Source organism: Vipera berus, assembly GCF_964194415.1.
Source record: "Vipera berus genome assembly, chromosome: 3".
NCBI lineage: Eukaryota > Metazoa > Chordata > Lepidosauria > Squamata > Viperidae > Vipera > Vipera berus.
Window position 1 is genome coordinate 204689958 of NC_138204.1, and position 23551 is coordinate 204713508.

Here is a 23551-nt window from a genome sequence, read left to right on the forward strand (position 1 = left end):
ATCACGTCTAGCATCTTTTGTCCACCCAGCCATGTCTCTTTAAAGAAGGGAAGGAGCTTTAAGTGGATCAGTCTGTGGTGGGAAATCCATAATCTTGGCATCCAAGTATAGATAGTCCTTGATTTATGACCACAGTTAAGCCCAAAATTTATGTTGCCAAGTGAGAAATTTGCTAAGTAGGTTTTGCCACATTTTATGATCTTTCTTGCCACATTTGTTAAGTGAATCATTGCAGTTGTTAAGTTAGCAACACAGTTGTTAAGCGAATCTGGCTTCCCCATTGACTTTGCATGCCAGAAGATCACCAAAGGGGATCACATGACCCTGGGACACTGCAACTTTCATGAATACATGTCAGTTGCCAACTGACCATGGGGGTGCTAGTTGTAAGTATGAAAAATGGTTACTTTTCCAGTGCCCTTGTAACTTTGAATGGCTACTAAATGAATTGTTGTAAATCGAGGACTACCTGTATAATTTGGGCTTGCAGAAATTGTTTTGGGTTACCCTATATAATTGGTTAGCCTTTTGTGGTGGAATGTAGTCTGGATTCCAGGGAGGGAGGGGCTGCATTCCAGAGGACCAAGAGGCAGTGAAATTTAGATAGTTTAATTGGGAGGAAGTGAGTTAAGGCAGCTCCTTCCTAGGAATTTTTAGAGCCGTGGTGGTGAACCTATGGCACACGTGCCACAGGTGGCACGCAGAGCCCTCTCTGTGGGCACATGCGCCATTGCCCCAGTCCTAGGCCTTCAGCTGGGTTTTATAAAACCTTTTCACTTTAGGCCTCTGCTGCTGTGTGAAAAAAAAAGTTTCAATCAATCAATCAATTTCAACTTCTTATGGAAAAAAAAAGATCTTGCAAAGTTGGAATTGATTGATTGAACTTTTTAGTCCCACCCAGTCTGCCGTTACCACCGCAGCCACGCCCATGCAATGGGCCACACCCACCCAATGGGCCACACCCACCCAGAACCCGATGATACATAAGTGAGTTTTGGGTTGCAGTTTGGGCACTCAAGTTTCTAAAAGGTTCGCCATCACTGTCTTAGAGTATCTCTTTAATGATGGTGATACTTTGCTTTAGTTCGGCAAGATTCTGTCTATAGGTGAGGAACAATAAAGGAAACTGTTCAGAAGAACCTCAGTGTGTCTTTCTTGGTTTTTGCAGCTTGATACCTATTAAATAAATCAAACTCGGGGTTATTTAGGACCTGTCGTCTTTCTTTATCCCCTTACCTCCTTATGGGGTGGACTGAGTTGAGCCAAAGCACAAGCTTGCACCATCCCTGAATGAAGGACTGTTGTGGCCTTTGAAACAACTAGAAGTTGTTCTTGTCACTATATGAGGAGAGGAGGCTGAATTGTCACAAGCTTATATGGCTTTCTCCGCAAATAAGTGACTGAACTGCATTATTGTGCTCAATGTACTTATCATGAGCCCACTCCAAGCGATCTCTTGAAAACTCTAGGATAGATTTACACTCTCTTACTGTAGGCAGTGCCCATTATATGGCCATTACGCTGGAAAATAATAGAGTTGAAAGTGGATTCTTACATCATTGCAATGTGTTGATGCCCGGGATTGCCTTTGAAAATGTTGTCGCTCCATTCTTTCTTTAGTATCTTAGCCACATTAACTGTCTCACAAAAGTGCTAACAACAAGGTACTTGCAGTTTATATGTATACTGGTATTCCTTGACTTATGATTACAGTTGGGACCAGAATTTCCATTGCTAAGCAAGACAGTTGTTAAATGAGTCAGGCCCAATGTAATGAGTTTTCTGCCATGGTTGTTAAGAGAATCACTGCAGTTGTTAAGTGAATCATGCAGTCAAATGAATTTGGTTTCCTCCAGTGAAATTTGCTTGATAGAAGCCAGCTGGGAAAGTCACAAATGGCCATCGTAGATACGTGCTGATTCTCAAGTGCTGGAATTTTGATCATGTGACCATGGGGATGCTGTAAGTGTGGTTGTAGCAGAGAGACCATTAACTTTACAAAATATACCAGGTGCAAACAACATTTTTTCCAGCACTATTGTAACTTTGAATGGTCACTAAATGAATATAGGAGGGATTGAACAATTAAACACATAACTGTACTGGTCTACAGACTTTTGTTTTGAGGCAAAGGAAGGTTTCAAACTAGATGTATCCAAGAAAATGTTTATTAAGAAATGCTAGAGGGTCTTGCAAGGTATTTGACAGGGGAAGAGAACACCAGATTGGGAAACAGGCTTCAAGGCACGTGGAACCAGAAAAAGGGATGGAGAAGAATATATTGGGATCTGTCGCTCAGCTAATTCTCCAAGGAGAAACTTGCTGACATGCAGTAAAAGCTGGACACAGGGAAGCAAGATTAAGGATTATTTAGAACAGGGGTGTCAAACACAATTTCATTGAGGGCCGCATCAGCATTGCGGTTGCCCTCAGGGGGCTGGGTGGGTGTGGCCTGGGTGGGCGTGGCCTACTGGGTGGGCGTGGCTAGAGTGTGTATGGCCTACTGGGTGGGCGTGGCCAGCTCTACATCGTTCGCATCAAGGGTGCCTATGGGGGCCCGGGCAGGAGTGGGACAGATCTGAGGGTCTCTGGCAGAAGGAGGGTCTCTGGGCCAGGGCCAAGGCAGTGGGGGCCGTTCCCTCACTGTTTCCAGGATGGCTTTGCGGGCCGCATGAAACCACTTCACGGGCCGGATCTGGCCCCCGGGCCTTGTCTTTGACATGTCTGATTTAGAAGAAGCACACGTTCAGTGAGAAGAAAGAGAATGCCAGCATGCGATCAGGAGACACACACACACACATACACACACACACACACACAGAGAGAGAGAGAGAGAGAGAGAGAGAGAGAGAGAGAGAGAGAGAGAGAGAGAGAGACAGAGAATGATGCCAAATTAAAATCTCTACTCTGAGCTGGTCATGTGACTTTGATTTTGGCTCCTTTTCCTCACTTTACCAGATGGGGAAAAAAATGAAGTTAATGTTTTCACCACTTTGGCATGCAAATAACATGTAGTGCATTCAGGGTAACTGATTCTGACAAGTAGTGAGAGTTGAGTCCACATTACTCAGAAAATGTGTGGTTTACAGCTTGCTTGCTTGCTTGGTTGTTCGTTCATTCATTCATTCATTCATTCATTCATTCATTCATTCATTCATCCATCCATCCATCCATCCATCCATCCATCCATCCATCCATCCATCCAATTTCTTAACTGTCCATCTCCTCATACTTAACCTGAGAATAATTTTGCAAAAACATTCTTTCTCATTTTTGGAGGGTGGTGGTATTGCTCACCTTCTATTCCCCCCTCCCTTTTATGCTGGGGAAGGATGCCAGGTTCAAATCATTATGATGAGATGCAAAATTGTAACCGGTTGGTAACTCACTTACATGGTGTTCTTCCTCAAGAAACGATGGAGAACAACTCTTTCCTCTGGAGAGTACTTACAGAAGTAAAAGAGGAGCCTCTTGTTTCAAACAGAATGGCAATTGGGGTTTTTTTGTTTTTTGTTTTAATCATGTCCCTTTAATTTGGGAAAAACTGCCCCTGTGCAATCAGAGACAGATAGTCTACTCAGTAGCAGAGAGACAATTAACTTTACAAAATGTCCAGGTGCAACAAAATTTTAAAGGACACTATAGCTACTTTGCAATCAACCATGCATTCAGAGGCAGAAGTAACTTTTCCTTCATAACTGTGTGATTGTTATTTGCTTCAGTTACGATCTTTTGGGGGGGCAGCCTTCCTAAACAAACAATAAGCTCATTTGCTACCTGTGGCCAGCCTTTCCTACTCAAAGAAGGACATGTTGTACACATTCACAAATATCCCCTGTCTCTTAAAAATATGCACAGACGGTTATGTTTCTTTTGTTGGCTGATGTTCCTCTTTTTAAAGCTTATTCAGTGGGCTTGTGACAAATGCAACGAAAGAAACTATAAAGTTAAAAGTAAAGATTTCCCCTGTCCAGTTCTGTCCAACTCTAGGGAGCAGTGCTCATCTCTGTTTCTTTGCTGAGGGAGCCAGTTTGTCCAAAGACATTTCCGTGATCACGTGGCTGGCATGACTATATGCTGAGATGCACAGAATGTTGTTACCTTACCACTAAAGTGATACCTATTTATCTGCTTGCCCGTGCATGCTTTCAAGCTGCTAGGTCAGGGGGCTTCAAACTTGGCCCTTTTATGACTTGTGGACTTCAACTTCCAGAATTCCTCAGTCAGGCACACTGGCTGAGGAATTCTAGGAGTTGAAGTCCACAAGTCATAAAAAGGCCAAGTTTGAAGGCCCCTGTGCTAGCTTGACAGGAGCTGGGGCAAGTAATGGGAGCTCCCCCTTCTCACAATGCTTGGGTCTCGAATCTCGGCTGTCAGCTTTTCAGTTGACAAGCTCAGTATCTTTAACCACTGAGCCATCATGCCCCCAAAACAAGCTATAGTAACTAGAAAATTGTCAACCAGGCCCACCTAAAAGAAAGTATAACCCAAGTTTAGAATCTACACACTCCTAAAACTCTCACATCTGTAGCTTTTATCTGGGTGAAACAGTGCATCATAGGGCAAAACTCTGTCAACAAAGGTACCTCAAATGGGTTAACGTATGGAAAGCTGGGACCCATTACTCTTAAGAGAATAAAATTTGGGGAAGTTGTCTCTGCTTCAGTGCTACCAGGCTGCTGCTACGGTCATATGACCCCCATTTTCAATGTTACATGACAGTTTCCCAGCCACTTGTGCAATCCCTTGCTCCCCCCCACTCCTGCAAGCAGCAGGCACTTACCTGCTTGCTGGGAAGGGATGGGGAAAGGAAGATAGTGTTGATACAAAAGCACTCTCAAAGCTTGCAACTTTAAGGACCAAAATGATTAAAGTAAAAGAATGACAATTTAGACATAAAATTAGGTAGAAATTCTTGGTGGGATGACCTGGTATGTAATGGAAGCGGTGCTTTGGACAATAGTGACTCCAGCATCCCGGACATTTAAATATAGCCTGTTTGAGATGTTTAAGTAGATTCTTGCACATATTCACGAGTCCTATTCATAGATTCAATGATTCTATGAATACATGAATTTTAAATAGTGCTAGTCCTTTGCTCCAAATATTTCTAGTTGGATAGATGGGGTTGTACCTGTATCACCTCCTGTCAACCTAGCAGTTTGAAAGTCCCAGCCTCCATGAATACTGCTCAACCGCTTACTTGTGAGGAAAAACCCCTTTGCGTGGAACAAGACAGGACTTGATAAGATAAACCCCTTTTATTTTGACACAGCTTTTATAGAGGAAAACCCCAATTAGTCCTTTAGCTGTTGAAACGAACAAGATTCAGTCTCTGAGTTCTCAGCTGGAATGCTCATTTAAATCACTCAAACACACAGAAATCTGACAAACCTGGTTAAATATCCAAGAATCCTGAGGCAAGAAATCCAACGACAGAAGCACAAAGCCATAGCATGAACGGTTGCCTTCAGCAACCAACCCCTCCCATGCCTCTCCAGCCAAGGTGTGGCTTCTTAGAGTCTTTTTCTTTTCCTGGAGAGCCGCCCCACTGCCTTGTGTTGTCCTGCATGCCTTTCCTCTCTGCGCATCCATGCATCTGGAACAGGATCCAGCTGCTCCTTGTCTTCACTCAGTTCAGGCCCCCAACCCAGTTGTCTCTCTGCCTGAGTGTGAGTAGATGGGCCTGGTGTCACCTCTAGCTCTGAGTCTTTGTGCTCCTCAGAGCCTTCCAAAGACTCCAATGTGACCCCAGGCAACCCTTTTCCCCTCATCCGATTCATCTGATTCGGCTGCCGGATCTGCTGGCAGGCGAGGACTCACAACAGAAAGCTTGAAAATGCAAGTAGATTAATGGGTACCATTGTGTTGGGAAGGTAACAGTGTTCTGTGACTTCAGCATATAATCGTGCTGGCTACATCATCAGGGAAATGTCTTCAGACAATGCTGGCTCCCTTGGCTAAGAAAGGGAGATGAGCATCACCCTCTAGAGTTGGACATGACTGGATACCTTTACTTTACCTGTATCTGAAACTTTATGAGATGGCTAAGGAATTTTTAAATAGGATTGGATGATTGATTTACTTATCAGGGTTGATTTACTGACTTCTTGCCTTGAGCAACGTTTGGACTAGTTGCCTTAAAACAGACCTTTCAACTCCTCTGTTCTATGAACTTTATATTTCAGGATAGACTAAGGAATCACTGAAAGTTGAGGTTGGCACAAATCATGGGTTGACCTCTCATGATACATGAATAAACACGATGGCACTATTTCTGTTTTGCGATGTGAAACAAGGGGAAAGGGTAGTGCAGTACTAAAATTGACATATCGCTTTTTAGAAACTCAATTTTCAAACCTTTTTTTTCCAAAAAAATATCAAACTCCACATATATCTGTGACATGGCCTGGTCCACCTTGTGGCCTTCAGCTTCTCCAAACATGTTAAATGTGTTTCTTGAAAAACACATTTAAATCTTTGACCTCTGTTAAGCTACTTTTTTTTCTTAAATCGTTGGCCTCTGTTAAGCTACTCCTTCATGAGTCAAAGTTCATTTTGAATCCAATTATTTTTTTTTTACAGCTGTAATACTTATAATACAACTGTAACTTTTTATGTTCAGTTCATCTAAATTGGTTAGGTATTCATGACCTTTGTAACCAGTTACAATGATATGAATTTATACAGGAGAAGTTATGTCTAATTAGCAGTCTTAATAATTTATATCAGAGTTTCATTGTTGATGGTCTAATTCCCTATTTATTTCATAAATTCAGATTTATTTATTTATTTATTTATTTATTTATTTATTTATTTATTTATTTATTTATTTATTTATTTATTTATTTATTGAATTTATATACCGCCCTTTCCCGAAGGACTCAGGGCGGTTTACAGGGTATAATTTTTAAAACATTAATACAAAATTAAGACCAATTTAAAAAAGATTAAACTAAGTCCCTGCAACATGTAAAACCCCAGTTAAAACCCCAATTAAAATTCAGCCTGAGCCGGAAAGCTCGAAGAGCCAGGTCTTCAGGTCTCGGCGGAATGATCGAAGGTCGGGGGCAGTCCTAAACTCCGCAGGCAGCTGGTTTAATCTCCATATTCCTGTTTCCATTGGAATATAAGTCCAAATAGCAATAAAATGAAAGAATTATATTTGTGTGTCTCTGGCATTTTTGCCAGCTTCTCTCAACCACGGTTAAATCAAAATTCTTCTACCGGCTAAACTTACTTTATATACACTGGCAGGTTGTTTGGCTTTTTTTTTATTTACAAAGAGTATTTCTTGGGATTTCTTGCTATCTTCTTCTAAAAATGAGACTGTAGAGCCAATTAAAAGATATTTTACAATCCTCTATTAAACTCCATCTGTGCTTTGTGGAAATAAATGTGAAATTGATTTCTTTTAATTGTTTTGGAAGCCTGGACTATTAGTCCCAGTATCTAAACTGCTTTGTGTTTTATAAAATAGGTTCAAATAGAACAATGCTGGTGTATCTTGAATTTATTTTTCTTTAAAGAAAGAGGAATTAGGAAGCAGGGAAATATTGCCTACTCCAGCTTGGTGTCTTTCATATTTATAAAAAGGATACAGGAAGTTGTAACCCAGATTTATTAAGTTGGAAAATCTGCAAAATTTACCCTAACTATAGCTATACTTCTCTCTGGATAATACTGTGGAGGAGAGTGTAATGTATTGGGATTTTACTTGAACTGCTTTCACAAATCTTTTGAATGCTGCTTAAGGTTGCTCAATTGAGGTGTCTGTGTAACGGTTGCTGGCTAGCCAGACATGCAGTCTCCAAGAAGATCATTGGATGATTTGGGGCGGGAATGGGTTCCTTTAAACCTATTGGCCGCCACCTAGTGGCCAACCGTATAAGTAGCTGTGCAGAAGCCTCTGATTCAGTTCTGTTCCTGTTTGCCTCAATAAAGCAATGTTCCTGTTTGCAACTTCTCGGCTCGCTTACTGCCTCCAAAGTACTCACTACACAACAGAGACCTTATTAGTCATAGAAAATGTTTGTGGGGAATGATGCTTATATTCTACCTTAAGGGAGATATACGGGGTTTCTTCCTCACAGAGATTTGACTGGAGCTCACCTTAGCACCAACAAGTGAAGATTGGTGCCTAAGGATTTTTAATTGTCTTTTAATTGCATTTTCTAATGTATCAGATGTCGAAGAACTGCTTTGCTGCTGCCTAGTTTACAGTATGTGGTGTTTACTTTGGGGGCTTTATTTGATTTTACCATACATACTTTTATTCAAATTGCAGCTTTTAGGGCATTTGAGTGTAAACTGCCTAGAGACCTTGGTTAAGGAGTAGACAATTTCATACATGTTCTCTGGTTGTCACAGTCCACTTTTCAATAAATGACTTGAATCAATCTTGAGTCCTAGCAAACGCCTGGAAAAACCCTTGCAGTTTTCTTGGTAGGATTTTCAGACATGGTTTGCCCTGCTCTTCTTCCTAGGATTGAGAGAATAACTGGACCAAAGTCACCCAACTTATTTCCAGAATTGGGTTTCTTTCCTCCTCCTCCAGCATCTTAACCACTAGATCAATTTGTCTCTCATGTCTTGCCTGCCTTTAAAGCTAATAACTATATCACAAAATGTGGGGAAGTAGATCAATAGATCATAGTTAGTTTGGAAGAACAGAGTCCAGGACATTGCACTTTGAAATGAAGGCGGAAAGAAATTCTCCAAAATCCATAAACTGGGAGCCTTGAGGAGATTATAATCCTAATATGGAGACTATCAGCACAATATAAAAAAGATGTTGAGAGTCTGGAAAGGGTGTGGAGAAGAGCAACAAAGATGATTAGGGGGCTGAAGGCTAAAACGTATGAGGAACGATGGCATGAATTGGATATGTCTAGTTTAACAAAGAAAAGGATGAGGGGTGACATGATAGCAGTGTTCCAATATCTCAGGGGCTGCCCCAAAGGAGAGGAGGTCAACCAATTCTCCAAAGCATAGGTCCCCAACCTTTTGGGCACCAGGGACCAGTTCCATGAAGAAAGGTTTTTCCATGGACCGGAGAGGGCGTGGTTTTGTGTGCTGCCTGCATCCCACAGAGGGGGCTTTGCTTGTTTGTACACACTGGTTGCTGGCATGCCACAGCCTGGTACCAGTCCATGGACCGGGGGTTGGGGACCCCTGCTCCAAAGCACCAGAAGATCACCTTTTGTGACTTCCTCACAAGGAAAGTCAGTGGGGAAGCCAGATTCAGTTAATAACTGTGTTACTAACTTAATAACTGCAGTGATTCACTTAACAACTGAGGCAAAAGAGATTGTGAAATGAGGCAAAATTCATCTAACAAATGCCTCACTTAGGAACAGAATTTTTGCGATTTTGGGATTTGCAATCCAGATATGGTGGCTTTGTTCTTGGCAATATGGAAGACAGGATATTCACAGACATTTGTTGGCTATTGTAATTTCAAGACCACCACAATTCACCCATAAGATTTCCACTGAGAGTCTGTTCTTCTCTGAAAGAATTTTTGGAAGTAAGTTCCCTTTTATCAAAGTGAATAAGGAATAAATTAACTTCTCTATGTGGTATACTCTCATCTTGACATTTAAGTGACAGGGACTGGCTAAGATTGCCAACAATTAACCTGGACACCATAGTGTCTCTTAACCAAGATTAAGAAAGAAAGGAACATTGTTTCTATGTCTTGAATTCAGCTATAAGCTTCCTTGCCTGTGTGGCTTAACATGATTATGGCTTAGCACTCACCCATAGTGGCTATAAATCACAGTTAATGAGTTGGAAGACATGCGGACCCAGCCATTGTGGCTTATTCAACAGACTCCAATTAAAACAAACTCTGCGTTAACAGAATGTTTGAACCCAACCAATAACTTTCATGGTTGTAATTAGAAAACCAGGATTAGATATTTTCAGCCTGATATATCATCTGAAGGTCAAAGGGCAACTTCTGCCTTCTGAACTGTCTGGCTGAGAGCCACACATAAGGAAAATGGAATTATTCAGAGAATGGTCAAAGTAAAAAGTAATAAATAAATGGATGGATGGATGAATGAATGAATGAAATAATTTTCCAACTGATCTCTGAGGATGGAGAAAATAGCAAAAGAACTAAAAGAGAGCCAGGGCTTTTTTAATACAAGCCTAACAAAGATGTAACCATTTCATGTTGGAAAGGACAAATGGAGTGCTAATGGTATTGATTTTATGAAATATCCATCCCAAGCAGACTCATTGTTTCAAGGGTAATATCCATCAGCCCTGAGAGCAGAGAAGTCCTACATGTGGAAGAGGCTGTCTTCTTTTGTGTGAGCCTGTTGCTAAAAGCCAGAGAAATAGAGGAGATAGGGAGAGGCATTTTGCATTAATTTCAACCCCAACAGCAATTCAGCCCACAGCTGTCACTGCTGTAAGAACCAAGGTGTCCTTTCTTGGCATCGTCCACCCCGGTTACAGTAGATCTGGCTGTTGTTGCAAGCAGAAGAATTCGGATTGGCTTTTTGGGCATCTTCAAGGTTGCGCAGTTGAATATTCTCACTTCATTGGTGACAGGGATTTCTTCTGGGCACTGGGTCCAACTTGTGTCCTCGGGTACCCAGCTGTAGCTTGTGTTATAGGAATTGTTCTCATCTTTGCCCGCTAACAGGTAAATCTTACCTTGGAATTCCAATGCGCAAGCAAATGCCAAGGCAATGGGCAATTCTGGTATGTTGACTTCCCAGTTGACTCTGCCATTCTCACACAGGTAAAAGCTACCTTTGGTACAGGAAGGAACCTCTTCGCTGGCCATCCCAGTGTGGCCTAGAACATTGCCCCTCTCCTCTGAGTATCCACCCAAAACATATATCCCATTTCCAACTGAGACAGCAGCTGCACCATAACAGGCAAACTCCATGGGAACCTCGGTCCACCAATTGGCATTTGTGTCATAGATAAGAAGACCCCGGTAGCTCCAGGAAGCTTTCCCTCCTATTAGGTAGAGCTTATTCTTGAGCACTGCCGAAGCAGGGTACATCAAAGCAAGGGGAAGGTTAGCAATGGAAGTCCAAATATTCTCCTCCACGCAAAAGGCTTCAGCAGAAGAAAGAGGACCCAGATCACTGCAGCCTCCAAGAGCATAGAGTTTCTTGTTGCAGGTTAGGAAGGGATGCACAGCCCGGGTTGTGCTCATAGATGGAAGCTGCATCCATTGACTAGTCAAGGAACTGTATTCATAGAGAGTATCAACAAAAGTACAATTGTCTTTCTGGCCACCAGACAGATAAAGTTTGCATCCCACGGAAGCACATCCAGAGTAGCTCAGATATTTTACTGGTGGTAACTTCTCCCACTTCTCTGCATGAGGATCAAAACAATGCAAATAAGATTCTGGGTTGTCTCCATCCTGGAACCTGTTTTCATTGACCTCTACACAGACAAAATAGTTGTCATACATGCCTTTTCTGAGCCCACCACTCTCTTGCAATCTCCCTGCCCCATCCAGCTCCTTCCACCTGAGGCGCACATGGCGATAATATTCTGCCATATCTGCCTGGACGTCAACCAGCTCATCATGAGTGAGCAGTGGAAAGCGGACATGTCCAAGAAGCTTCTTAAACAGTGGGAGACGTAGGGAGGTTGCAGCTTCCACCCAGCTGCGCACAGCCTGATAGATGACCAGTTCAGAGGTTATTTCCAAGTGGTCTGAGCAGATGAGATTGATCAAAGCAGCAGAATCCAGATTCAGGAAAGCATCTTGCTTTGTGAGGGTTCCAAAATGTTGTTCAATGTAGCTTAGAGCTGCTTGAAGTAAGGGTGGGTGATTGAACTCAAAGGCCAAGCCGTACAGGTTGAGGCAATTACCCATGGAAATATTCATCTCAAGAAACCTGAGAGAAAAGCGAAGATAAACGTAGAGTCAAACATTTTTACTAATGCATTCATCTGTTTTATCTTTAGGTGAAAACTAATTGCTTTCTATTTTTGGGATCCAGATATTATTGGGAGTGTACAAATTACCCAAGATCCGATTCAAATTTTCGATCCAAAAGGTCTGTACAAATCCTGGCTGTTAATGGAATGCAACTCAACGGTTTATATTAGGGACTGATATAAAGTTTCAGGAATTGTACAGAAATTCTTGAGTCAAATACATTTTATCAGAATTGTTAGATCCACTCAGAAGCACCAAACTTCATTGCATACCCTAAAATGATTCTATGATTCAGGATGGTGATTTGATTTGAAGAGATTATTAAATCCAGTCATGTGTTGTGGGATCCTTGATTGTTAGGTCATCTCTGAGCTTGCTTGTTTTCTTAGGTAAAGGTAAAGGTTCCCCCGCACATGCGTGCTAGTCGTTTCCAACTCTAGGGGCCGGTGCTCATCTCCGTTTCAAAGCCGAAGAGCCAGCGCTTGTCCGAGGACGTCTCCGTGGTCATGTGGCCAGCATGACTAGACGCCAAAGGAGCACGGAACGCTGTTACCTTCCCACCGCAGTGGTCCCTATTTTTCTACTTGCATTTTTACGTGCTTTCGAACTGCTAGGTGGGCAGAAGCTGGGACGAGTAACAGGTGCTTACTCTGCTATGCGGCACTCAGGATTCGACCCACCAAACTGCCGACCTTCTGATCGACAAGCTCAGTGTCTTAACCCACTGAGCCACCGCGTCCCTTTTTTTCTTACAGATGCTTTATTATCCAATTCAGCAAATAACAGGCCAATTAAGGAGCCACCAAGAACATTCCCACCAACGCTGACAGGGCAAGCCACTTGCATATAAATAGAGAGAAAAACCTCTCTTCGTTCAAGCACTGATGATGTTATCTAGTTGGGTAATGAAGTGTCTGCAAGAAAACAAACATGTTTGAAGAACACCAAAGGACTTCACAGTTCAACCCTGAGCTACCAATATTCTCTTCTATGAATCATTGTTAGCTTGGGATGAAGTGACAATGCAGCTCTGAAATCCCTTTTTTCATCCTTAGATATCTTTTATACCAATCTTCTCCCCCATGGAATTCATGCCACTTTCTAACTTGATAGGGTTTGTTGTCCTTGCCTTGGGCTGAGACCTTGCTGATAGTTTTGGATTGAGAGAGCAAAAGTTGCTGAAGGGTAGAAGATACAGGATAAGTCATATGCTGGATTTTTCTCTCCAGACGTTTGAGGAAGCCAAGGGTTGCTAAGCATCTTCCTCAACATTCAGTTTGCAAACTTGTAAATAACCAGACTCCCTCCTTTGAAAAGAAAGCAACTTTGATTAAGCAATGGCACTTTCCTTGGCACAGTGGGAGATTCATGTATGAAACAGTCACAAGGAGCGTTATGCTTTTGGGCTGTCTATAATGATGTGTTTCCAAGAATATTGCAAAGTTCAGCCAATGACTTCTCCAGAGCTGCATGAAATCCTAGAAAGGTTACGGTTTGACCCCCAGAACTCTTTGCAAAGTTGCCATCCAATTATATGTTTTAATGAGGCAGAAAGCGAAAATTATAAAAGGCATGGGGGATACTCCTATTAATGCCATTTAATGGTTTTAATTTGAATAAAAAGTAAATTGCATTGTGTTTCATTTACATTTAGATGTAAATGTTAAGTATAAATCAAGTTTAGTTTTTGTCCCAGTTCTCTCATGTCAGTATCTTGGCACTGTGCCCTTTTGGGAACACAGTATGCCTTGAAGAAAAAGTCGTTGGTTTCAGACAACACACTAATTTTCTCACCTCAGGTTAATCTAAACACACTGGGCTCCACACGACTTGCTATGCCTGAATAAGCCAACTTTATGATGGCTCTGTATTATGGACTGGCTCACATGCTAAGGCAATGGTTGTTTCCCCACAACATACTGAAATACAAAAGACCCCCATTTTAGCTTAGACTACCATATTGTGCTTGGACTGCAAGGCGATCAAACCGGTCAGTCCTAGAGGAGATCAACCCTGACTGCTCTTTAGAAGGCCAGATCCTGAAGTTGAAACTCAAATACTTTGCTCACCCAATGAGAAGGAAGGACTCAGTGGAGAAGAGCCTAATGCTGGGAAAGATTGAGGGCAAGAGAAGAAGGGGACGAGAGAGAATGAGGTGGCTGGATGGAGTCACTGAAGTGGTAGGCGTGAGCTTAAATAAACTTCAGAAGATGGTGGAGGACAGGAAGGCCTGGAGGAACATTGTCCATGGGGTCGTGATGGGTTGGACACGACTTTGCAAATAACAACAACAATAACCATATTGTGCAAATATAACTCCTAAAAGGTTTTGCAGCCCTGACTTTAGGGAGGCAAGACACCTTCATCCTTAGTGATTTGACTTTGATGTAGTTGGCAATACGGTGCTTATAGTAGGTGAAACTTTGGAAGTTCAGTTTTTGCTATACAAGGTAGTCCTTGTGTTATGACCACAAAATTTCTGTTGCTAACCAAGACAGCTAAGTGACTTTTGCCCCACTCTACGACCTTTCTTGCCACAGTTATTAAGTTGTTAAGTTTAGTAACACGGTTGTTAAATGAACCTGGCTTCCCTGTTGACTTGGTTTGTCAGAAGGACTCAAAAAGATGATCACATGACCCCAGGACATTGCAAGCATCATAAATATGAGTCAGTTGTCATGCATACGAATTTTGATCATGTGACCCTGGGGATGCTGCAACAGTCATAAGTGTGAAAAATGGTTATATCACTTTTTCCAGTGTTGTTGTAACTTCAGTCACTAAACAAATGACTGTAAACCAAGAACTAACTGTATTGGGAATCTGACAGTATGGTAAAGGTAAAGGTTCCCCCACATATGCGTGCTAGTCGTTTCCAACTCTAGGGGCCGGTGCTCATCTCCGTTTCAAAGCCAAAGAGTCAGCGCTTGTCCGAGGATGTCTCCGTGGTCATGTGCCCGGCATGACTAGATGCCAAAGGTGCATGGAACGCTGTTACCTTCCCATTGTAGTGGTCCCTATTTTTCTACTTGCATTTTTATGTGCTTTAGAACTGCTAGGTTGGCAGAAGCTGGGACAAGTAACAGGCGCTCACTCTGTTACGCAGCACTTGGGATTTGACCCGCCAAACTGCCGATCATCTGATTGACAAGCTTAGCATCCTAACCCACTGAGCCACTGTGTATCGAGGACCTGCTAATTCAGAGTGGGTTTTGGGCTGCTAGACTAACAAGCTGGATAGTTTTCTAAAGATGTTGCAAAGTCCTTTGTGATCAGTGAAAAGCAGAGGATATAGTGTGATAGGTAGGAATTAGCTCAGTTGTCAGAATGAACCCCATTCCTTTCTTCTTAGGATGTCTTGCTAAAGAGACCATGAGAATTATGCTTGGAAAAAGAATGACTTCCAATTTTAGGTGGATCTTGACTAAAGAACTAAGGAGAAACTTCCTAACAGTGAGAACAATTAACCCAGGGGTCTTCAAACTTGGCAACTTTAAGACTTGTGGACTTCAACTCCCAGAATTCCTCAGCCAGGCCTGGCTGAGGAATTCTGGGAGTTGAAGTCCACAAGTCTTAAAGTTGCCAAGTTTGAAAACCCCTGAGTTAACCGGTGGAACTTCAGAATTTTTGGTGGTCCTTCATTGGAGGCTTTTAAGAAGAGACTGGACAGCCACTTGTCTGAAGTGGTGTAGGATGTTCTGCTTGAGCAGGGGATTTGACTAGAAGACCTCCAAGGTCCCTTCCATCTCTGTTATTTTGTAAATGTTACCTTCCAACTGTTTCTTTCAATGGGAGGATTTGAAGCTTGCTAGCTGCGATGAAAAGATCCTGAGCAGTCTCAGCTGAGAGGGACAATTCTTCTGTGTAGAGATAATCCAGCAAGCAGTGGAGTGTGGAGGCCGTCATGTCCTCAAGTAAGATCTCTCCATTCTGAGACTCGCAGCTGCCACTGGTGAAGAGATCTCGAAAATAAGGGCTAACAGATGCCAGCAGCATCCTGCACGGGAAAAAAACAACCCAAAATGATTAAACATAGGATGACTTTGGGCAGGGGTTTTCAAACATGGCCCTTTTATGACTTGTGGACTTCAACTCCCAGAATTCCTCAGCCAGACATGCTGGCTGAGGAATTCTGGGAGTTGAAGTCCACAAGTCATAAAAGGGTCAAGTTTGAAGACCCCTGTCTTTGGGCATTTATATTCATTTGAGGAAAGGGAAATCTGGGAGATGAAGTACATACCTTTTCAAAATGCCATGGTTAAGAAACATTGCTCTGAGATAATTCCACATTAATAAGATGAGATATTTGCAGACCCCTCATATCCTGGACATCAACTGTTTCAACTGCTCCCCTTAGGATGGCACTACAGAGCATTGCATGCCAAAACAACTAGACACAAGGATGTTTTCCCCCCTCATGCTGTCACTCTGCTGAACATCTAATTCTCACAGTGCTGTTTGCGCATTTATCCATGTAGTATGGCTGGAGTATTATTATTTATCTTTCTTATTATCTTCTTTACTCATCCATCTTATTGAGGTGATGGTGATGATGTGATGATGATGATGATTCTGTTGTTTTGTATGTACACTGAGAACTTTTGCACCAGAGACAAATTCCTTGTGTGTTTAATCACACTTGGCCAGATAAACTATTCCTTCCTTCCTTCCTTCCTTCCTTCCTTCCTTCCTTCCTTCCTTCCTTCCTTCCTTCCTTCCTTCCTTCCTTCCTTCCTTCCTTCCTTCCTTCCGTCCTTTTAGCCATGATAGATTAATAATTTTACTCAATTAAAAGTACTGTAGATTGGAAGGACCACCTTTTTTTAATGGGTTGTAGTTCAGCAATGTCTGCATAGCTAGAGATGCCTCAGTCTGTAGGACTTACCTGTGGCAAGGAAATCTCCTTCCTTCAACCCCCAAAGTGACATCACAAAGTTGTTGGGACTGGTATAGCTGTTTCAAACCTAGCAAAACAAATAAGCACATGTGTGTGGATGCACACACACACACACACAAAAGTAGAAAGCCCCAAATCTCTCATAGCTCCTGCAGTTTGGTCCTGTCTTGCTCCAGATTAAATCATCAAGAAAGGGGCCCACTGTAATACCCAGGATCACTTGTACTCAATTTTTCTAGAGCATCATGTCTCAACAAAGTCCATTCCTTTGTTGAGAAGTACTTACATTTCTCTCTGTTTTATTAATGTTCTTCCTCATCATCCCAAGTCATTTGTTCAAGTTGGTCTCTTGCATGCCTTTCTAATATTGGAAAATAATAATTGTGTCTTCCCTTAATTTTCACTCATGCACATTCAATCGGCCTAAGGTTTTTTTTTTGTTTTTTTTAAACCATTCCTCGTGGGATTTGAAGTTATTCAGGATAAGGAACAGCCTCACCCAAAGTAGAGGGCTCCAGATATGCGGGACCACCTGCCATAATCTTTGGCTAGTATGCTGTCAGAGAAGGCTGTTCTTGATGATCCTCAAACTTACCTTGACATAAATAGGTTTCATGAGACTGAAGTGGTTTTTCTAACCCATCTTCTTCATCGCTGTCTCTCAGGGAATCCATTCTGTCAGCCTCCCAAGAAGGCTTAGGAACCAGCCAAAGAATTCATCACGTTCCTCTGTCTGGGAATTGATGAGAATGGGGATTTAAACAACTCTTTACCTCAAGCCAGGAATAAATCCTTGCAAGAACTAGTCACCTATTTCTCCTAGTTTTGCACTAACCTATCTTCTGAAATGTCATCTTTAGCTGATCAAACAATTTTGCTAAAAATGGAAAATTCAGACTCACGTCCTACGATGGAAGCCTGAAATCTATGGCAAATCTGGAGTTTTTCAGGCATTCAATCAATGTTTGGAATTTCTACTTTAGACTTAAACTATAATTCTGAGACCAAAGAGAAAATTATAGATTTGAATATTTATAATTTACGGACTTCAGAATCCAAAACACTCAAAACACATTTGAGTGAAAATACCAACGAGAAAATTATAGATTTGAATATTTATAATTTACGGACTTCAGAATCCAAAACAACCGAAACACATTTGAGTGAAAATACCAATGAGAAAATTATAGATTTGAATATTTATAATTCACGGACTTCAGAATCCAAAACACTCAAAACACATTTCTTCCTGCCCTTTCCATGTCTTCAAGCCTAATCTCTTTATTCAATTCCAAAGCCCCCAAATGCTGTTCCTCCTGTAATGGGAGGAAAATAAACCAGGACCAGCTAATACACTGCTAGCTGAACTGCAGCAGATCAATAAAGATTGATTTTGACTCACAGTTACTTAACACCAGCAAGACAGAAAAGTTTTCCCCCTTTCTTCTGAAGCTGCTGAAATGAAGAAAATAGGGGACGAGGGGATGCCACAAATATGTGGCTTTTCTATTGTGCGATACAACAGTGGCTTCTCTGACTGAGCTTACATTGTGTGGTCCTTGGTGCTCTCTGAGGTTGTTTATTTTCTTGCAGACATTTGATTACCCAACTAGGTAACATTATCAGTGCTAGAGTGATGTTAACAAGTTGGGCAATCAAAGGCTTGCAAGAAAACAACCAAGCTCAGACAATCCCAAAGGTGTTTTTCCAAAAGACAGTTGGACTTTCTTGGGTTTTTTTTTCTTTTCTTGAAAACATTTTGGTTCTCATCCAAGAAGCTTCATCCAGTTTTTCCTGGATGAGAAGTGAAACGTTGTTTTTTTTTGGGGGGGGGGGAACCAAGAAAGTCAGCCTGCCTTTTGAAAAAGTATCTTTGGGATAACCATGAGCTGGGTGATTGAGAATCTCCAGACATCAAGCCCAGACATTAACCCCGAGCTTCAAATATTCTCTTCTTTGAGTTTACATTCACAGCCGTTCTTGCTTCCTAATCCTAACCATGTAGTTACCCCTTTGCAACACTCTTCTGCATCTGGGCTGTGGATGTGATTTATAGTTAAAAAACAAGGCCCAGATCCCACAGGTTTCATGCCTGCCTGAACTGCTAACCTCTGTCTCAGAGACAGGGCCTCAATCCTTTCTCTAGACTTGCATAGTAGGGAGATCAAAGGGAAGAGAAGATTGAGAATGGTTTCTTTCACTCTTAGTTCCAACTGTCCCAACTGCCAGTGGATGTTCTTAAGGGGGCAGGCAGATTTTGTAGGCAATTGAACAAGTTTAGAAATGGTCAAGTCTGGCCTGGAGGCTGTTCTCTCTGGTTGATCCTCCTCAGCTTATCTGACTAGCTTATTCAGGGGATACATAATTCATTAGCAATACCTGTGCAGGATCAAGGTGGAATCTGCCTGTAGTATTGTGTGGAAAACATCATCTTGCTTATATCTTGTGCTGCTTGTCATTCAGTTTGATTGGAGAGAATTTGGGGGGAAAGACTCATGACTGCACTAATTCAGTTATGGCAAAGATACGCAGGTGCGCGCACACGCAGAGACAGACAGAGAGACACCTGATTTATTTATTAAACAAATTTATACAGCTATGCAATTCACACACAGGTGACTCCGATAGGCTTACAACATTTAAAAACTTTAAAAGATCCACCATATAATAAAACCATTTTAAAAACCCTCTACCTCATCCCCCATGGCAGCAACAATACAATCTAATCATCCACTTCATCAGCTTCATTTCCTTCCATTCCTGGTTTCCTGACAAAAAAGGTGTTTGTAGAGCCTTTCAGAAAACCACAGATTGGGGGTCAACCGTATCTCAGGAAGAATGATGTTCCATAAGAGGCCACCATTGAAAAGGTCCTTTTTCATGGTCCTACCAGATGACAGTCCCTAACTGATGGGACTTGTAACATGCCCTGCCTTCCAGTCCTGGTGGAAGGCTAACCCTAATCCTAATAAGAATGAGGTGGTCCACTTATTTTATCTTCTTATCTAGATAACCTATCTACATACTCATCCGGTAATCCAGGTCCGGATTACCTACGGCAACACCTGCGGCCGGCGTCAACTTCCCTCCGTCCAGTGCGCTCCCACAGAGAGGGCCTCCTCAGGGTGCCACCGGTCAGAGAATGTCGCCTGGTGGCCCCCAGGGGGAGAGCGTTCTCTGTGGGCGCGCCAGACCTATGGAACCGCTTGCCGGTCGAGCTCCGGATGGCCCCCGACTTTCGCTCCTTCCGGCGCGATCTCAAAACCTTCTTTTTTGAACAAGCTGGCCTGGTCTGATGGGATGGGGTTGGGTTTTTTATAAATTAGTTTTAACTTTTAATATGTATTAATTACTATGGGCATAGTTGTTTAATCACTTTTTAATTTTTGTATCCTGTTTTTTATTATGTATTGCCTTGTTCACCGCCCTGAGTCCTTCGGGAGAAGGGCGGTATACAAATTAAATTATTAAATTAAATTAAATCCCTCCATCTATCTTGTATCCTGCCACCTATCTACGTATCTAGAGAGCCTATCCACCCACCCACCCACCCATTCACCCATCCATCCATCCACCCATCTTATATTCTGCCACAATGAAAGTGATTTTGTTATCTGGAGTTTTAGGCTATATTATTAACATTTTAATAAAGGTGACATTAGCATTTTAGCATGGTATCTGTGCCTCAGTTTGAAGTTTAGGAAGCCATGTTTTTCCTTTGAGCCAAAGCCATTTCCTTTGATGTGCCAAAACTAGCCCTTTCATGGACCATCCATCAAGCAATCTGGCTGTATTATGAAGTCTTTGAGGATTTCAAACGTTAAAGAAACAAGCCCGAATGGGAAAAAAGAGAGGCAACTTATTTTAAGGCTGTCTGTTTTTTCTCAGGTCCAATCAATGTCATTTATTGTTTGATTGGTTGCTTTCTGACACATCACATATATCGAATATATGTATCATTTGTTTCTGTACCCATTTCAGAAGACTTTATCTTTCTTTAGTAAAGTGCCTTTTGCTTTGCCTGGTTCATATGGGGGGAAGGATTTATTTATTTATTTATTTATTTATTTATTTATTTATTTATTTATTTATTTATTTATTTATTTATTTTAACTTTTAATATGTATTAATTACTATGGGCATAGTTGTTTAATCACTTTTTAATTTTTGTATCCTGTTTTTTATTATGTATTGCCTTGTTCACCGCCCTGAGTCCTTCGGGAGAAGGGCGGTATACAAATTAAATTATTAAATTAAATTAAATCCCTCCATCTATCTTGTATCCTGCCACCTATCTACGTATCTAGAGAGCCTATCCACCCACCCACCCACCCATTCACCCATCCATCCATCCACCCATCTTATATTCTGCCACAATGAAAGTGATTTTGTTATCTGGAGTTTTAGGCTATATTATTAACATTTTAATAAAGGTGACATTAGCATTTTAGCATGGTATCTGTGCCTCAGTTTGAAGTTTAGGAAGCCATGTTTTTCCTTTGAGCCAAAGCCATTTCCTTTGATGTGCCAAAACTAGCCCTTTCATGGACCATCCATCAAGCAATCTGGCTGTATTATGAAGTCTTTGAGGATTTCAAACGTTAAAGAAACAAGCCCGAATGGGAAAAAAGAGAGGCAACTTATTTTAAGGCTGTCTGTTTTTTCTCAGGTCCAATCAATGTCATTTATTGTTTGATTGGTTGCTTTCTGACACATCACATATATCGAATATATGTATCATTTGTTTCTGTACCCATTTCAGAAGACTTTATCTTTCTTTAGTAAAGTGCCTTTTGCTTTGCCTGGTTCATATGGGGGGAAGGATTTATTTATTTATTTATTTATTTATTTATTTATTTATTTATTTATTTATTTATTTATTTATTTATTTATTTATTTATTTATGGGACTTATATCCCGCCCTATCTCCCGGGGGACTCAGGGCGGCTAACAACAACAAAACTTAAAGGTCTTTGTACAGTAAATAAAAAATAAAAATTGAAATAAATTAAAATAAATTAAAGAATAGAGTTAAAATTGTAAACATAATTAAAATCCCTGTCAGTCCAGGTCAGCCAGGTGGAAAAGGAGTGTTTTGAGGCCGCGGCGAAAGGACTCGAGATCTTGGGCCATCCGAAGCTCAGGGGGGAGCTGGTTCCATAGGGCTGGTGCTCCCACAGAGAAGGCCCTCCCCCTGGGGGTCGCAAGCCGACATTGGCCGACGGTACCCTGAGGAGGCCTTCTCTGTGTGAGCGTACTGGGCGATGGGAATTCGTTCCTGGCAGCAGATGGTCCTGCAAGTATCCCGGGCCTAAGCCATGTAGGGCTTTAAAGGTAAGTACCAGCACCTTAAATCTCACCCGGAGGGCAACCGGTAGCCAATGCAGCTCACGCAGGAGGGGTGCAGCTGCACATTTATTGGATGTTTCTTTCTCAAACTTAGAGACTAGGTTCTTTCCATCTCCATGACAACTTGGATGCTTGATTTTGATGGGCATCAGTGTTGTTGCCTCAAAACCCCAAGTCTGGTGTGTTGCTGATGAGAACCTGCTCCTTCCATTTGAGAAAGTCACTTTGAGAACAATTAATAATTAATTAAAGTGAGAAGAATTAATCAATGGAATAGCTTGCCTCCTGGACTTTTGTGTGCTCCATCAGTGGAGGTTTTCAAGAGTAGACAGGACAACCATTTGACTGGGATGGTATAAGGCAGGCATGTCAAACTCGCGACGTCACGTGACGTTGCGCGACGTATCGGAACTTTTTCCCATTGCCGAAAATGGGATGGGCGCGGTTTCTCCGTGACGCTCCGGCCCGTGGGCCAGCAGTTTGACACCCCTGGTATAAGGTCTCCTGCTTTCAGGGGGCTGGACTAGAAGACCTCTAAGGTCCCTTCCAGCTCTATGATTCTATGTTCTGTCTTTACAAAGAGGCTTCTGTCCATCAGAAAATACAAATTAACAAGTAATTCAGGCAAAGCAAAAAGGATTTATTAAGTGAGTGTGTAGGGGTGTGTGTGTCAAGTCTTGTTTTTAGGGTATGGAGACAAATGATAGATACATTTGGTATACTGACAAGCAATTAAACAATAAAAGACATTGATTACATGCAAAACCTGAACAATGGAAAACATTGATTCTAGACAACTTCCCACAAGTGGCAAATTTATGACTTAAAATTATTCCTTTGTATCATTCTTAAAATGAGCAAGCTGTATTCAAAGACTTTCAGAATAATCCTCTCTCTATTGTTTAGTGCTAAAAAGAAACAGTCTTGGCTAAGACGAAAAGGACATATTTTCCTGAAATTAAAGACAGAGGCTCAGACTGCCACATTCAAAGCACTGATATCCCCTTTTCAAATGCAAATAACAAAGCCTAAAATTCCAGGTAACTGTGTCAGTTTACACAGAATATAATTCAAGTCAAATATCCATGGCTTGATTAAAGCCAAGTAATAATAAAATAGGGATCAAAAAAGAATTATAAGATCATAGAGTTGGAAGGTACAGAATAGGTCAGAGGTAGGCAATCTTGGCTCTTTTATGATTCGTGGACTTCAACTCCCAGAATTCCTGAGCCAGCTCTGCTGGCTGAGAAATTCTGGGAGTTGAAGTCCATGAGTCATAAAAGAGCCAAGGTTGCCTAGCCCTGGAATAGGTTAACAAATCCATCCATTGCACACTGTAGGAGTCACTCTATTACCACAGATGATGATGATGATGATAA

The 23551-nt window shown here is 41.7% G+C and overlaps 1 protein-coding gene across 1 annotated transcript; it reads right to left on the reverse strand.

The window, feature by feature from the left end:
- Positions 1 to 10384: 10384 nt before the first annotated feature.
- LOC308665528 (kelch-like protein 26) lies at positions 10385 to 17497 on the reverse strand (the record flags this gene model as incomplete). The annotated part of the gene is made up of 4 exons (XM_081323591.1): positions 10385 to 11882; positions 15696 to 15923; positions 16812 to 16890; positions 17419 to 17497. The coding sequence occupies 4 exons, from the start codon at positions 17495 to 17497 to the stop codon at positions 10385 to 10387; spliced, it is 1884 nt and encodes a 627-aa protein (XP_081179717.1).
- Positions 17498 to 23551: the final 6054 nt, after the last annotated feature.